Source organism: Podarcis raffonei, chromosome 7 (assembly GCF_027172205.1).
Source record: "Podarcis raffonei isolate rPodRaf1 chromosome 7, rPodRaf1.pri, whole genome shotgun sequence".
Lineage (NCBI taxonomy): Eukaryota > Metazoa > Chordata > Lepidosauria > Squamata > Lacertidae > Podarcis > Podarcis raffonei.
This window is the reverse complement of record NC_070608.1, coordinates 32,263,645-32,281,507: the sequence shown is the minus strand read 5'-3', so window position 1 is coordinate 32,281,507 and position 17,863 is coordinate 32,263,645. Positions and strand designations below refer to the sequence as shown.

At 39.3% G+C, this 17,863-nt stretch overlaps 1 protein-coding gene across 4 annotated transcripts in view; it reads right to left on the bottom strand.

Annotated features, from left to right (window-relative positions):
• Positions 1-17,863, bottom strand: part of JPH1 (junctophilin 1) — a 62,690-nt gene that overhangs the window by 15,469 nt on the left and 29,358 nt on the right. For all 4 annotated transcript variants that reach the window (XM_053395833.1, XM_053395832.1, XM_053395831.1 and 1 more), the window contains exon 3: positions 469-587. In XM_053395833.1, coding sequence (XP_053251808.1) covers positions 469-587 — 119 coding nt within the window. The remainder of the gene's footprint in view (positions 1-468; positions 588-17,863) is intronic.

Sequence of the window (17,863 nt, the reverse complement as noted above, 5' to 3'; positions counted from 1 at the left end):
TGAAATGGAACTATTAAGCCACTCTTTCATTTTCAGGGGAAGACATGGATAAGAACATTTTTTATCACGGTACTGTATTTCTTTAAGCCATGTTCCAGTTTCATGACACATATCTTTGATTCACTCCTGCTGGTTAAAGAGCCTCCTGCCATGTCACTGGGAACACTATGTGGGCCACTGAAGAAATTGTTATATTTTGTATCTATTGCAGCATCACTTTTGCAGGGATTGTTGAGCAGTGCCTTAATATGTTTATTTCTGTAAATCCTCATGCCTTCTGCAAATCACAAAACCCAGAGCATTGCAACGTTGTGGAAGCTGTGACATAATGTCCACTTGCTTGTGCAACTAAAATCAACTGGTACAATGGGAATTTTGGGTTGTTTTCTCCCTGCCCCCCCCATCCATCTGTTTAAAATGATGCAGAAAAGATCATTCGCCTGCAAACTCACTCAATTCCCATGTTACCTGGCTGGTAGAAACCCGGGGAAAGTTCTCTGGCAACTGCTCTGGCGATGTCACACTCCTGACGAGCAGATTGGCTGGCTTGATCTGCAGCATCAGCTTTAGCCCTTGCGTGCGCAGTTCTGTAGACGGCATTAAAAATGTGTATGAGCACAGCTGTCCTTTGTATTAATACAAGTAATTCATATAAAGATGAAAAAAGCCCATCTAGTCCAGCATCATTCTCCCAGGGGGCAACCACATGCCCCTGGGAAGCCCAAAAGCAAAGCAACTTGTGATTCCTGGCAACTGGTATTCAGAAGCCTATTGCTGCCCACAGTGGAAATAAGCCATAGTCATTGTGGCTAGTAGTCACTGATAGCTACCATATAAAATTCAACACACCAATTTTACAGGCAATATGCAATATGCCACACAAGGCATATTGCCACTACAGACAAAAAAGCAGAGCAATGTAAAGGTAGCAGAGTGCTTAAAATGCCACAATATTGTTGTTTTTGCTAACAAATTTACTATGCCAAAAGTTCATGTGGACCACTGTGTCGTTTTTACTTCAATAAGCTAACATGGCTACTACCCCCTGGATTCCCCCCGCCCCAAGAGCATTTGACACAAACCATTCAGCACCATGGATCAAATTCATGGGGGCAGAGAGCTATAAATAGTTGGGCATCAGTTTGAAGAACAAAAGCAGCCAAAAAAGCAACGTAAGAAAAGATGGGTGCACATCTGAAACCTTATTTGCCCTTGCTTGCATTTGTTGTTACCTCAATCACATTGATACAGTTGGTCCAAAGATCAAGGAAGAATAACAGGAGGAACTGTACTGGTAACATGTGTCACAGGTAAAGTATAAAAGGTGAGAGGCAGACAGTATGAGAATATATAACAGTATACCATTTTCCCAAGAAGCATGTGAATAAATCACAAAACGTAAAAATAATTTGCCTTCTTCCATTCTTCTCCATGTGAGTCCTTTTAAAGGAATCCTGGGAACTGCAGTTTGTTAGGATGCTAGGAATTGCAGCTCTCTTAGCTCTCTTGGGAAGAGAGAGAGAGAGCACACATCATCATGCCAGCTTGCCTCATATCCCACCCAGCCCCTTCATCTATGTGTATGTATGTGGATAGAGTGAGAGGTTTGAAGAGGATAGTCTATTTGAAATAGAACTCTGCACAACGAGGCCTCTAAATTACAGAAGCACTTACATGTACAGAGCATGGTCCCTTCTTCTGACCTTTACTTTCCTGTGCATGAAAGACATTGCAGACAGGGATGTGATTCTGCTCTCCCTCCCTCCATGCAATAATTTTTGGAGCAGAGTGCCTGAAAGGTGTTTTAGTATACATATTTGTGTGGGTACATCTCCATGTCTGCAAATGAGATTGTGATAAGTACCTTGAGAGTGTGGTATGAAGGAGAAACCACCAGAGCCCCAACTAGAAGATGAGTGGAGGGTCCTCCTTTCTCTTTGGGCAGAGTCCAGAAGCCCAGCTCATCAATGGGCTTCCTAGCTGTAACCCATATAGTATAAAGTAGGCTTAGCCTACTGGGGCACCCTCCAGATCTTTTGGACTACAAGTCCCATCAGCCTCAGCTAGCGTGGCCAATAGCCGCAATGATGGGAGTCCAAAATGTCTGGAAGGAACAACATTAGACTGTTCCAGGTATGAAAGCTTTTGAAACTTGACTGAATAAATATTGTAAACGGATGCAAAGCCGGTCAAAATACAAATCTCTCAAAAGGCAAAAACAGTCCTTCAGTGTGAAAAAGAAGATGCATTGTTATTCCCACCCTGCCCACAAACACAAGAGTTCCTTATTTCCCATCCACGTAGCAAACTATCTTCACTTCATTTTCCAATACATTTTCATGTCTCGCACTTGTGTGTAACCAACCTTTTCTGCCAACAATACATATACAATACATATACCGAAGCAGTATGTCATCACATATGCAAGCAAAGGAACAGCCTTGTGCACTCATGAACACAAATCTTGTCTTGATTTTTTATGTTAAAACCTAGCTTCAATAAGTTATCGCACCATTTCCCATTTATCTTCACTCTTTATCTTTTTCTACTGTTCTTCTAACTATCATTGACATTTATTCCAATTCAACACATGCTAAAACTCTCAAGCTCTGGCAGTCCCTCTTTTCTGCCCTGACCTGCTGTTCACCCTATGCTTGGGCCCCTGCCTTCTGCTTTTCTCTTTCCCCTCTATGGCCTCCCATAGCACTTGGCTCTCACCCATTCTTCCTGACATTTGTCCTCTCACTCTCTGCCAAACCAGCAAGTAGAGAGTAGCATTTGAGGTTTGTTATAATTTATGCCATTCTTTCCGTAAGACTTCCTTTCTCACTTCTGATTCTGAATCTCAGCTGCTTCTGCTATACACGGGGGGGGGGTTGTCTCTGTTTTGAGTTATTTTGCAAATTACTTTCATTCAAGAGCTGCTTCACACATTAAGGATTTACCACTGTTAAGTAAAACCATTTGTACACACATGCAATTTGCTCTGCATGCATGTAACATAGATACACATTTGGAAGTTAGAGTCCCTCCTTTCTCCTGCCTCATCAGAAGGCTTCTTATGCTAACAAAATTTGGGGAGGAGAAGTTCCCTTGTACAAGTGGAAGTCATTCTACAAGTGCAATGACTTAACTGAATTCAAACCTGGGTGTCTATTTTTATATATAAAGTATTAATGTGCATATAATAGACTGGTATTTTCAATGTTTTACAGGTGATTTTTACTCAAACTGTTACATAACAATATAATATATATATTATTCTGGATGATTTCCCTTCATCTTCACTGGATTTTTCCATACTCATACTAGAGTTTGAAAAATTCTTTCTTTCTCTGTTGAAAGAAAGGAAATTTTTGCTTGCAGAGAACCACTTCCACCAGTCTATACTGACTTGCGAACAGGTGTATGCATGGCTGGTAAACAATGAAAAGCACCAATTTTGCCTCAGACTTTGCTGGATGATGTAAGGAGAAAGGTAAGGTGACCCTTACTTCTCCATGCACAGAGCTGCAGTTGCTGTTTCACAGAACCATGGAACCCTAGAATTGTAGAGTTGGAAGGGGTCACAAGGGTTATCTAGTTCATCCCCTTGCAACGCAAGAAGTTTTTGCCCAACCCAGGGCTCAAACCCACAATCCTGAGATTAAGAGTCTCATGCTGTACCGACTGAGTTATCCTGAGCCTAAACAAGCTCCTGGGAGAGAAGTGATTTAGAGAATAAAGAATTTTGGACAATATGGTTCTAGGTCCAATGCCAGGCCTTTTCTTCTAAGTCTAGCAGCACCAAGCAGGGGATTACTGATGCTGTGTTCTGTTGAACAGATCATCCTTCTGGTAAGTGCAGACTCCTACACAGTGGGACATTTATCAGAACTCTTGTGCGTCACATCTTTGTACAGAAAGTACTGACAGATGGAATAAGAATGTGCTGTTTCTGTCATCACTGTTATGGGTATATCTACTCGTCTTATAAAAAGAACCTCTTCAGTTTTCACTTTTTAAAATAGCTCCGGAATTAAAATATATTAAAATCAATTGATCGTTTTGAGTATGTTGAGCTATTTCCCACATTTCACTAAGAGAACCTGGAATGAATTTTCCAGGTATGAATTAAGATTCTGAATGCCTTTGTTGGGGGTTAAAATACGCACCCAGAATTCAATGCTGGCCAAGTCCCTTTACTTAACAGCACAGACGAGTGAAGCCATACATACACCAGGTTTGAGAAATCAAAACAGTCCTGTGTATGTGGATTACATCTATATGTATCTCTTTTAGAAAAATAATGTGAGGGCTATCTTTTCTAATAAAATCTGAAACCCATATTCCCATAATTTGGTTGCTCCAACCCTTTAACACTCAGTGTATAAACTTTGATAAGTTAATCCATATAAAATTGAAAACGACATATATTCTGCAACACTACACAGGTAAATATCAAAATTAAAGATATAGTAAAAAGCATTACCCAACTCCAAATGCCCAGCACATAAATATATCGCTTCCAGTATACTTGAGTCTCATCAAGGTTCCAAATGTGCCAAAAAATATAAAACAAATAACATTAACAATGAACAATATATAAATGGCCTAAGGTAAAATACCATTATGATAATGGAATCCTGTAACAATAATTAAATTGTGTTATCCTATAAAGGCCCAATACTTACTTGGAGGGGAGAAATCCAGTTAGACAATGAAAATTATCAATTGCACTGCTCCCCACACCACCGTGTCTTGTAAGTAAATAACAATATTTCCTCACTTCTCTCAATAAAAGATATCACTGATTTCCCTAATATAAGCGATGAGGCTTGGATTTCACATTTTACTGGTGTTTTTTATGATCACCAAGTATGTAAAAAGGAAAATTTTAAATTTTCTCTGGCAAAAACCACACAATTTCAAATTACTGTTGAGGAGATGAAAAGGATAATTGTTTCGTTTAAGCAAGGGAAATCACCTGGTATGGATGGCATTCCAATAGACCTGTTGAGATTAGATGTAGAATGGTGGGCCATTAAACTTGTGCCGCTTTTTTTTTTTTAACTTCTTTTTATTAAGTTTCATATAAGTAACCAAAAAGAAAAACAACTTCACAGTTACAAGGAAAAAAAGAGAAAAATACAAAACAAATATCTAAACATAACATAAGTATTATCCATTTCCGTTACCATTCTTTGTCTTCACTTGTGCCGCTTTTTAATTCTATCACTCAGCCCTTGTACCTAAGTCGTGGAACAACTCAATAGTGGTACCGATCTTTAAAAAAGGTGATAGGAATTGCCAAGAGAATTACAGGCCTATAAGTTTGTTACCATGCATAAGTAAAATATATGCCAAATCTCTGCTTATTAAATTGGAAGAATGGATGCTGACAAAAGGTCTACCTGGTAAAGAGCAGGCTGGTTTTAAGGCAGGCTCGTCAACTCTTGACCAGTGTCTAGTGTTAAGTCATCTTGTGGATAAATATGTCATGAGAAATAAACGAAAACTCTTTGTGGCATTTGTAGATTTAAAAAGTGCCTTTGATTCGGTCGACCGCAATAAACTATGGACTAAACTAGAACACCTTGGTATTGACCCATATCTACTTACACTGATTCAAAGTTTACATTCTAATAACCAAATATATGTTAAAGTATCAAAAGATGGTAGACTAGCAGGTCCTATTCTGAATAATCGAGGAGTTAGGCAAGGCTGTATCTTGGCCCCTACCCTATTTAATCTATTTTTATCTGACCTACCATTATTTCTTCAAAACGCAACCACTCATACTCCTTATTTAAACAATAGCCCACTCTTTTTATTACTTTATGCAGATGATGCTGTAATTATTTCACTCTCTGTTTTGGGTTTAAAAAAATTATTTAAGAGTTTCTCAAACTACTGCTCTCTCAATAATCTCAAAATTAATTATGATAAGACAAAGATTATGCAATTCAGAAAGAGAGGGAACCCAAAAGGCTGTATAATTAATGGACATCTAATACAGGAAGTTAAGCACTTCAATTATCTGGGAATCACATTCAAAAATAATATGAATTGGAATACACATATATGTGCTGCAAGAGTTAAGGCCAAAGTGACAGCCCACCATATTAAATCCTATTTTTTTCTCCAGTAGGAAACAGATTTATTCCAGCTGTATTGCAAGTGATTGATATGAAACTTTGTGCCCAACTTCTATACGGCACACCAGTGTGGATTTCAGGTGACCTCAAGAGGTTGGATAAATTTCACGCATCCCTTCTGAGGTCATTATTAGGACTTGCAAACTCTGTAAAATATGAAACAATATGTTGTGAGCTGGGAATATTGCCTTTATCAGTAAGAGCATGGCTGAGGACCTTGAAATATTGGATCTTCCTCCATTATAGAGCTCTATCCCCTAATTCTCTACTTTACGATCTTTTAAGTGATAGTGCAATTCACAATCTATCATTGACTTGCAGGAGAAAACTGGATTCGATAGGGCTCACTTTAACTGATTTTGAAATTTCTGATCCCAAAGATACATGGGAAATTATCAGGAAGACTCTTACAGAAAAAAGTGTCCTCGCCATGCTTGAGGTTGCAAAGCACAGCACCTGCTCTCCTATCCACTTAAATCTCCCTTTGTGTAGAGATTTCCAAAAGGGATACATGACAAATCTGAAGAAACATGAATCGTGCAGGCTGTTTATGTTGGCCAGATTTAACATGTTTCCCTCGGTGGTAGTGAGAGGAAGATACTTAGCTATCCCAGAATGAGAGCGTCTCTGCAAATGCGGAAAACAGGAACCCGATACTCTGGAGCATGTGTTCTTTTCCTGTGATTTTGGCAGTTATGCCAGAAGACAATTGTTTGAGGCCCTAAAATTTAATAGACAGATTTTTACACAACCAACTGTTCAGGACCTGCTGGCGGACAGCGATGATCAAATTACTGTTATAGTGGCTGAATTTTTGAGTGCTGTCCATGAAGAAAGAATGGGCCATGATAGAGAGACCTAGTGGTTCTTAATGGTAGGTGATGTTGCTGTGTTGTATTATATTATCTATGTACATCGATTTATTTTTTGGAGTTAAGAATAGGACTGGGATAAATTGTGTTCGCTGAGCCCGTATTTTATACAGTCTGTATATGATGTTTGTTTGATAATGTGTGGTGTGCATACCTAATAAAGGATTTTGAATTGAAATTGAACAATATTTCCATTAACTGCCTTCATCAATGCTGCTGCAGAAGCAGTCTCTCCTAGTCCAGGTTTCCTTCCCTTGGTGGCAATTTTATGTACTTCTTTGTAAGATTATAACAAGGCAGAAAGAGAAGACTCACAATTCTGTTTGCTGCTTTTGTTTGCAAGGTCAAATATATCATTAGAAAGATCTAGCTTAAAAAAGTTCACCTTAATCCATTGAAATCAATTGTAAAGACTAGGTGGGGTTGGAGTTGTTCCTTCAAGCTGTTGCTTGGTCCTGTGCATGTATGTCCCCATCCCTAAATTGTTCACAGTATTGCAGGACCATGATGTCATAGCTCTTCTCCCATCTTTTGATACTAGGAGGCAAGTTCCAGTGAATGAATTAAGAGTAAGACCAACCAGTGTCAAAGTGATAATTCTACAGAATCACATGCTACTTCTGTTGTAAGCATGGATTTTTTGCAAACAGGGAGAAGGAAAGGAGAGAGCAGCAGCAAGTATAGACTGCTGGCAGCAGGCTAAAGTGACTGCAAAGTCTACCTCTAAGTACAGTGGTACCTCTGGTTACGTACTTAATTCGTTCCGGAGGTCCCTTCTTAACCTGAAACTGTTCTTAACCTGAAGCACCACTTTAGCCAATGGGGCCTCCTGCTGCCGCCACACTGCCGCCGTGCGATTTCTGTTCTCATCCTGAGGTAAAGTTCTTAACCCGAGGTACTACTTCTGGGTTAGCGGAGTCTGTAACCCGAAGTGTTTGTAACCTGAGGTGTTTGTAACCCGAGGTACCACTGTACGAGATTCAGGGAAGAGGGAAGGAAGAGCTGGTTGGAGAAAGAAATACAGAACTTGTGAAAACAGGGTGGGTTGCACTGCAAAGTAACAAGCTGAGAAAGAATTTGTGGGAAATAAGGCATATGATTAGTCAGTGGCAAGGTAGCAGTTCAGTTCACCAAATGTTAGCTTACCAACAGCCTTAAATACAACTTTTATTAAAAGTTGTTGCTACTGAGTGGTATCCACTGTTCACGGTGTAAGCTTTCAGTCAGAGAAAGAGAGTTATGCATCTATGAATGGATACACTGGAACTCATCCACTATCTTCACATTTTAAAAAAGCCTGCAGTATCCTAAGAATGCATTTCTCTTCTCTTGTTTCCGATTGTGTAATGGGTTTGAGAGCAAACTATTGAGCGTGGTTTACTACTACAATATGAGTAAACATACATATGCGCCATGATGAGCACAACAAAATGTAAGCCAATTTAATTGTACACTTAGCGGGAATTTTACTACTGCAGGAATCCCCACGTAATTCACAAGCACTTAATCTTAAAACAAAGAAGATTGGGGGGGTAGTGTTTACATTTTATGCATCTATTTATTACACCACTACAGGATATGTACTGAGTTCTTTAAATTAGTGGAATTTAAGGAGCCTAGTGACATGCAACAATACAACTTCAAATCTATCTTTCTATCTCTCTGTCTGTCTATCATCTATCATCTACCCACCCACCTACCTACCTACTTACCTATATCTATCATCTATCAACATTTCCTATAGTTACCTGACACTTAAAGCAAAATATAACTTTTATAAAAGATGTGAAGAATTCCACCTTCATGGTCATATGGTCCCCCATGAACACCTATAGACAATTTCCAGTCTAACCTATCCTTACCTGCCTACCAGGAATATAGGAAGTTGCCTTATATGGAGTCAGAGCACTGATCCACCTAGCTCAGTTCTGTCTATGCTGACTGGCAGCAGCTCTCCAGGATTTCAGTCACAGGACATTTCCAGCTCTACCTGCAGGTGCAAGATTAAGCCTGTGCCCTTTTTCCCAAACATAAACATTGACACCTATGTCTTGGTGATTGAATTACAAAAAATATTACAATACCTCAATATACTCCTGATCATAACAAGTATATTAAAAGCCTTTGTATACAGGAATTGTAGGTCTGCTCATTTGTTTTTAACAGGTGTTCACTGCTCCAAAAAGTCCACTTTGTTCCCTATAATAAAGTTCTACTAATAAAGCATGCTTTCCAAGCTGAGATAAATGACTCAAGCCTTTGGTATCAAACGCTGAATACCAATATTTTAAAGTGTTATTTCCCATGATCAGCCTTTGTTTACAAGCACATAATTTCCACCGATCTGAAAAGACATTATGTTTGGATAGGATGATGGAAAGGTTTTTTTCTTCAGCAAGTAAAGTAAAACTGCAACACACTGCAAACCAGCTACCATTAAGCAAATGGAAAATTTGTCACAAATCCAAATACATTTCAAGTAGATCCTTTAAAGCAAACTCTAACCTTCCGAGTTAAGCGAGTACTTAGCTCTGTCCTGTACACTTTCAATGAAATGCTTCACTGAATTTTAAAACATGACCACCACATGACCTATACCTAGTTATGCCAGTGGACTGATCAATCTACATGAAATGGCTGAATGATTAATGTGTTTTAGAGAGATCCCAGGTACAAAGTGACCCAGCCTATCATCACATTAGCATTATTTTCGAAGTAGAGAGCCCAAAATTGTTCATAAATGAATATCTACTTTAGGTCAAAGAGTCAGAGCTCTCTACAGAGTAAAACATTCATTATACCATGAGTTTTAAAGAATCTACTTCTCTATTAGGATGCAACAGTACAGAGCAGTGGCTCTCTGAGCCTCTTGGGCTTGCTGATCAGAAGGTTGGCAGTTCGAATCCTGGCAATGGGGTGAGCTCCTGTTGCTCTGTTCCAGCTCCTGCCAACTTGGCAGTTTGAAAGCACGCTAGTGCAAGTAGATAAATAGGTACCGCTATGGTGGGAAGGTAAGCGGCATTTCCGTGCGGTCTGGTTTCTGTCACAGTGTTCCGTTGCAGCAGCAGCGGTTTAGTCATGCTGGCCACATGACCCGGAAAGCTGTCTGTGGATAAACGCCAGCTCCCACGGCCTGAAAGTGAGATGAATGTCACACCCCAGTCGCCTTTGACTGGACTTAACTGTCCGGGGTCATTTACCTTTACCTTTTACCTGTTAATCAAAAAACAATTTCATGACTCAGTTCTGTCTCTGCAGATGTTTCTTATGCATTAACTGTGGCCGTGTTTACATGTAATGATAAGCTATATCTTAAATCCTTCCCTCTACTGCACAGGTCCCTGTGTGTCATCCTCTGTCCCCTGGTCAGCATCCACATAGCTCAAACAAGTAATACTATGACTAGTTGTATCATCCAAACCTGGACTGTATTTTGTAAGCCTGAAATAAACCAAAGCTTTTTCAGTAAAGTACCGTATATACTTCCATTTTAATCCAAAGCATAGGATGGGGTTCACCTAATGAATCCCATCAGCAAAAGCCCATGTAAGGACCTTACTAAGGACTTAGTAAGGACTTCTGCTTGTGCAGTGGGGCTTCTTCCCTCTCCTCCAGCTGTGCGCCCCCAACTGTCTCAAGGGGATCAAGAGAACACCTAGAACTGTGAGAGGAGGAGAAGGAGGATCATTCTGTCTAACAAGCCAAAATGCTGACACTGACAGCAGTGTCAAATCAAAACAGCAGAACACTGAATTCCCCCCGGTGTCTGACAGAAGAGGAAACAGTTCAGGTTGCACAAACGGGTCAAAAATCCTCAAAAGATTATATAAGAGGAGATAGAAAGATAACATACCGCCTTTGAGGTCAGTCTCATATACTAACTAACTGAACCAAATACTGTAGGATGTTACAGAAGTGACGGGCACAGAAATTCAAGAGTGTAGGCAGGACACATCAATTATTCTGGCAGGAGCAGGGACAAGTTATATTTCCTTGCCTGCCCTAATCTTGGGCTTCTTCCTCATGAGTAGATTTGCTGACCAGGAATGTTCTAGGCTTCTGGTTGAAACGGAATCCTTCTCAGCTAGCGTATTTGATGGAGGCATTAGTAAGTCTGCCAGATGTGGAAGGCTCCATTTCAACAGGCATATTCTTCTCCTTTCCACAAGTTCCAAGGAGAACTTGTTTTCCACATGATGTTTGAACAGACACTGCATAGACCATCAGCATTGCTAGCTGCTAGGGGTATAGTTTTCATCTTCAAGTTGAGGCCTCTCTAGCAAGCAGATCAGTTGCATCTCTTAAGAGGAGCCCTGGAGGATAAAGCCAAAGGCCATCATCCTGTTTCTTGCAGTAGCCAACCCTATGAGTGTGGGAGAACCTCCTTTCTTACTTGCTTTTGAAGCCTTCTAGGTTGGTGGCCATCATTACAGCTTGTGGGAGCAAATCCCATACTTTAACTATGGGCTACGTAAAGAAGCACAGTACAGTACAGTAGGTTCTTTTGTTTGTCCATGTTCCCAATACTATGCATAATTCTATTCAGCTCTATCATTTCCTTTGAACGTCACTTGTCTTTCCCCTAAACTAAAATGCCTCTGACATTGTAACTTTTTCTCATAGTCAAAACTGTTCCAGGTATTTTGGCTGCCTTTTCTATTCCTTTCTCAACTCTAAAATATCATTTTGGAGATGCGTCAACCAGAAGTATACACAATATTCCAGTTATACATCTAAGACTGTGTATAAGGCATTTACGACATTGGCAGTTTTATTTTAAGTCCTCTTTCTAGTGACTCCTTACATAGAATTCACTTTTTTTCATAGAGTGGTGAGATTACAGGGGTTTGGACTAGATGGTTCTCTGGGTCCCTTCCAACTCTTGCAATTCTATGATTCTATGAAGTTGCTCAGATTTAGATCCTAAAAAGGGAAAAGATGAATATTGAGATTGCTGCACAGTGTTGACTCTGGAAGGCATTCATGTTTAATAGGCTTGAGCCTGAAAGATTTTCATGAGGTGATTAGGATATCTAAAAAAGGTCAGCTAATTTGATTCCTGGAAAGGATAAAAGCCCATAGAGGCCTGATGGTTTTAAATGAAACACCATGTTGAAAGATTGAAAGGCCAATGGGGAATAGTTTGATCCTGAAAAAAATTGATCTTTACTCCACTACTATGAACACATCATAGTATTAAAATGAACAACAGTGGTTTACAGAGCAGAGCTAGAACAAGAGATCCAATATGGGCAACAATGTTTTGGAATTATAGCAAGGGGTACACTTAACAAGCATAGAGAAAGATTGGTGTGGACCATTTCCCCCTCCACTTATTTGCAAAAGTAAAACAAAAGATTCATAATATTATTATTTTTTGTTCGTGGGTTAATCCAGCAAAGTAGAGACAGTATGTGTAAAAAAAATTACACTCAAATGTTTCAGGAAAATAATAATAGTCATGAATGCTCAAGGATGGGGTGGGAGGAACGTATGAAAAATATCCCAATTAAGGATATTCTGTGAAATGCCACAGAAGTTAAACATCTTCCTTTATGGGGATGACATCAACATATTGACAAGGTAAAGAAGCGAAGTACAACTAAAAGTAAAGCTGTTGTGTAATTAATTTTCTTCAGCACAGAGACCCAAAGTTGTTCTGCCCAAATTGGTTAACCACATACAGTACTGGCTCTAAAATAGAGACTAAACCATGCCTGACCATCCAGAGCAAAAAATAACAAACAGAAAGGGAATAAGACATCTGGTTAAGTTTACTGTTTCAGGCTGTGATAAACACAGATTATTTACTTTAGCAGGACAGAATACCTCTATAATTAAAAAGCAAAGAAGTATGATTTGTGTTTCAGACCTATTGGTTTTAGTCAGGTGTAAACTCATTCATAAATTTAAATCAATTACTCAATCTATTAAAATGCATATAATTGACTGACTAAAAGTTATTAACCTAGAGACCAAAAAAATAAACAGAGAGGCATTTACATGCAACCCTGCCCTAAAGAAATGCAGAACTGAAATTACCGTAAGTCTCCACTATTGCAAAAAATAAAAATGTCTATAACCATAAATTAGTTTCTAACTAAACTCCAACTAAACAATCACAAATTATTAAATAAAGCCATGGCTGGATAATGCAGCAATATTAAGAATACATTGGATAAAAAACAAAAAAGCAAATTACTGTACTTTTCTGTGTATAAGGCTGGTTTTTTTGTTTTTGTTTTTTACTGAAAAACTATGTTTAAAATAGGGGGTTGTCTTATACATGGGTAGTGCCTAGAGGGGAGACTTGGGATTGGATGATGGCATGAACCGGAGATGTTCTGCAGCGTGTTACTGGTGTCTTTGGCAAGGGGTGGCGTTGATTGGGTGTTGCTGCGGCAATTGGGCGGGCAAGAGGCTGCTTCTGCTAGTGAGGGGACAGAGGTTAGGAGGCTGTTTGCTCCGTGTGCGAGTGTTACCGTTGGCCAGGCAGGTGAGTGATGGGCAATCTCCCCCCATCTTCTAAATTTTTAGGGGGCGTGTTATACATGGTGTGTGTGTGTGTGTGTGTGTGTGTGTGTGTGTGTGTGTGTGTTATACACAGAAAAATGCGGCAAATCAGATAGCCAGGATTATGGCCCAGAGACAGAAATGGAAAGACAGATAATAGGAACTCTGTTTCCAATTTTGTAATATGCACCTCTTGAGTAAGCAAGGCAGATGCCTCTTGGTTAAAGGAAAAAGCAACTATACTTAATCTCGTGACCAGCAGCAAACTCGAGTGTGTTTGAAAGAAAACTTTAACAAATAAAATAAACATAATACTAGAAGTTCCTTTTCAATCCAAGATTTTTACTCACAAAGAGTGAAAAGTACAGTCTTAATTAGTGATTTATTTATTGCTGTAATTTATCAGCTAAATGCTTGCAGCTTCTAATAACCCCATGCTTACACTTAATGGGAGTGTTTTGCATCTGAACCTCACTCAGTTTTAAAATGTATTAAATCCTAATGCTCATTATCTTAATGTTCATAAACATGAAAGCTCCACTTTCCATCACAGTAGTCTATTGAGATATGGGCCTTATTTGGATGTAATAGTTGACAGGGGCTGTAAATGGACACATTTACAAATGGGAAAAGCTGTTGAGGGCACCAAACATACACTTCAACTACACAAAACATACACATGGCAACCAATTCTATTGGCTACGATAGAGTTCTTGTTTCATGTATAATTTCTGTATGGGGGGGGCCCTGCAGCTTCATGGGCAACATGTTGGTAATCAGCATTATAGGAAAAAGCTCTACTGAGTCTGTGGCTGGTATGCCTCCTCTTCCTCTTCTGGTGCAGATGTGAGGCAATCGGAAGCTTCCACTTGTGCTTTAGTTCAGGCTTCCTCAACCTTGGTCCTCCAGATGTTTTTGGCCTACAACTCCCATGATCCCTAGCTAGCAGGACCAGTGGTCAGGGATGATGGCAATTGTAGTTTCAAAACATCTGGAGGGCCGAGGTTGATGAAACCTGCTTTAGATTAACTGCAACTTGTCACAATTAATCTGAAATGGAAGTCTATGCAATAATATCCAAAAATCCTTTGGAGATCTCCCCCACTCTGCAATGGCCAGATGGCAGAATTGAGCTATGGGAATTCAGTCAACGAACAGCCCAAAAGATCAAAACATTATGGATATTCAAAATACCTTTCTTTAGAATCAAAGCACACCAAGAGAATTTTGTTGAAACAACACTGAATAATTTTCTATTTATGTTTGTGCAAAGGATGAGCCATAATATAGCCTATGAAATATTACTCAGCTAAGAAATATTCAGCTAAAAGATGGCCTTTGGACAGTATTACTTATTTATAAAAATTCTAATCTGCCCTTCATAGAATCATAGAGATGGAAGGGACCGTGAGGGTCATCTAGTCCCATCACCTGCAATGCAGGCATCTCCACTAAAGCATCCATAGTAGGTAAGGATTCAGCTCGCGGATTGGGTCCAGTTTATCACCACTACCTTATTGTCTGCATCCCTTTTGGTGGAATTCCAGCATCCTGTTCTCACAGTGACCAGATGCTGATGGGAAGCCTGAAAGCAGGTCCCTGAAGGCAACAGCACTCTCTTCTCTTGAGAACCCCTGCATCTGGTATTCAGAGGCATACTGCCTCTGACAGTGGATGTAGACATTGCATCTTTATGCTGGCTAATCATTTTCTGGCTGGCACTTGTGAAAGCAAGAGAATTCTGCCAGGAGAAAAGGTAATAACCCTAACTCTAGGTGGTTCTACTGCATACAAGAGAAAGCAAAGAGGCAACTGAAGGATCAGGATATTCTTCCACAGTAAGTTTGTTCAATGCCACTGGTTTGTGGCACTAGTTTCAATCAAGGCTGGCATTAGACGGCACAACAGCACAACACTAATTTATATTACTCCCTGGAAAAGACCCTGATGTTGGGAAAGATTGAGGGCACAAGGAAAAGGGGACGACAGCAGATGAGATGGTTGGACAGTGTTCTCGAAGCTACCAGCATGAGTTTGACCAAACTGCAGGAGGCAGTGGAAGACAGGAGTGCCTGGCGTGCTCTGGTCCATGGGGTCATGAAGAGTCGGACACGACTAAACGGCTAAACAACAACAACAAATTTATATTACAGGGTTTGGTCCTTTTAGCAAGGCAAGAAATCATTTACAAACCAGCCAGTAGTTAATCTACAATGCAAAGCACAATCCTGAAATATTTCAGTCACAGGATCATACTTTCTAGAAGTTTCATGATATAAAAAACCCAATGTATTTATGAAGTCACAGGTGAAATAATTTCAGTAATTAAGTAGCATATCTAAATAGCTTATGGTTAGAAAATTGAAATTAAAATTACAGAAACATACCATGCATGCAAAAAGAAATAATCGTGCACTTACTAGTTCCTTGTTTGGGTTCAGAATGCATCAAATTTTGCTTGCTTTGATATTCATACATTTCCAAAAATATTCATTATCATCAGCATCATTATTACACATGATGTGTTTTTGTAGAGATGTGTTATGACCTTTCCATATTAACCTGAAGCATCATTTCATTTTAACTTAAGCTGAATAGTTTACTCTTTTTTTCTTTAACTTCTAATTCAGTTTCTAATGTATAAATGTAAGCAAAACAAAGTGATTGACTCTCTAAGACTGCAGCATCTTTTAATATACACTTCTAATCACATGTTCTGCAGTTTATTAAAAAAATTAGCCACACAGACAGTCAAATACACCCAGTTAGCATGCATATTGCCTGCATATATTTAAACTACAGTATGTATTTGCCTAATTGGCTCATAGTAGCAACTGGCCACACCAGAAAGGAGAGGCCACACACATTACAAGTCTGAAACAGCATCAACCAGTCAGTTTGGCAGCTAAGGGCAGATCCACCCAATTATGGTAATTCAGACGTAATGGTACCAACCCACCTTAAATATTTAAGAAGGAAAATAGCATCAACCCATGAAGGTCAGAGTCATCTACCTTTAAAAATATTTTTTGCCTTATTGAATAACAAGTGATATACACTGCCTTGCTAGGAAATAACTTTGAGTGAAACACACCACCACTAAGAGATAACTTGTAATTTGAATGTCTTGTTATTAAGTCACCGTCAGTGCACTGGAGTGAATTCCAACCTTTTTTGAACTCTTCTGAAATACTGCTGGAAGCAAAGAGTGGAATCTGTGATAAGGAGTACTCCAGTTCAAGAGGGAAGATTAAGTTGATGGAAATGACTTCAAGCTGTAGAACACAGATGATGACTGGCATGCAGTGTTATTTATTTTCATACAACAATTCAATGCACTTTACAAATCCCAGAAATGTAACCAATGAAATTTGAACTGAAAATTCTAGATTTTTATGTGTGTCTCTGTGTATGCATATATAATTCTTTCTAAAATGGTAGAGCTGAACCAGAAGTAATGGGGAAAATGCTTCCTGTGTAGTTTTCCATACACAATATTGTCTGTTGGGGATTATATTTTGTGTATTTTAAGTTACAGCTAATGGTTTGATCTTCCTACCCATAAATTCTTCTTTAAATGCTATAGCGTAAATTTGTCTATATAAACCTGGGATTATTTGAATAAAAGCGTGCTATATATGCATATATGCTAGGCAAGCTAATATTGAAAGTGAATATGTTGATGCTTAAGACAAGTAATATAACAATATTATATCTAATGATTGAATAAAGATAATGTTTTGCTTGCAGTGATTCAGTTGATGTGGAAAACCAGGTTATAGCTGATGAGATGGGAGCAGCAATCACCATAGCAACCATCTATCTCTTAAGAGAGAAAGTGGGGAGAAGCACTAGTTATCTCTCCTTGCCCATCTAAACAGCTTTGTTTTGATCCTAGATTTAGGGATCTTAAATAACTATTCACCTTGGCATGAAGGTGAGAGAAAAGATATGGGTATTATTGCAAGGACAAACATGCATATCCCTGAGCTGCTATTCAGGCAATACCATGATGGGAAAGGTAAACTCTCAGAGTTGTTCCAATTAAAAATACCGGTAAGCGGTGGTATCCAACTAACTCGCTCTGACAGTGTAAGGATTTCTGCTTGCACAAGGAAACTTCTCCCACTATCCTTCCCCGTGCCTCCCCATATATGTTTTGGTAGTTCCCTCAACCCTCTGGAGCAGATTTGGGATGCAACAGGATATGTGCAGAGAGAGGAGGGGTGGAGTTCTGTTGCACAAGCAGATATCCTTGCGCTGATGAATAAAGTTTCTCCAATGCTGCCCAAACTTGCTATTTTCTATAGGATGATAAACTGAGTTTTCATGTAGGTTATG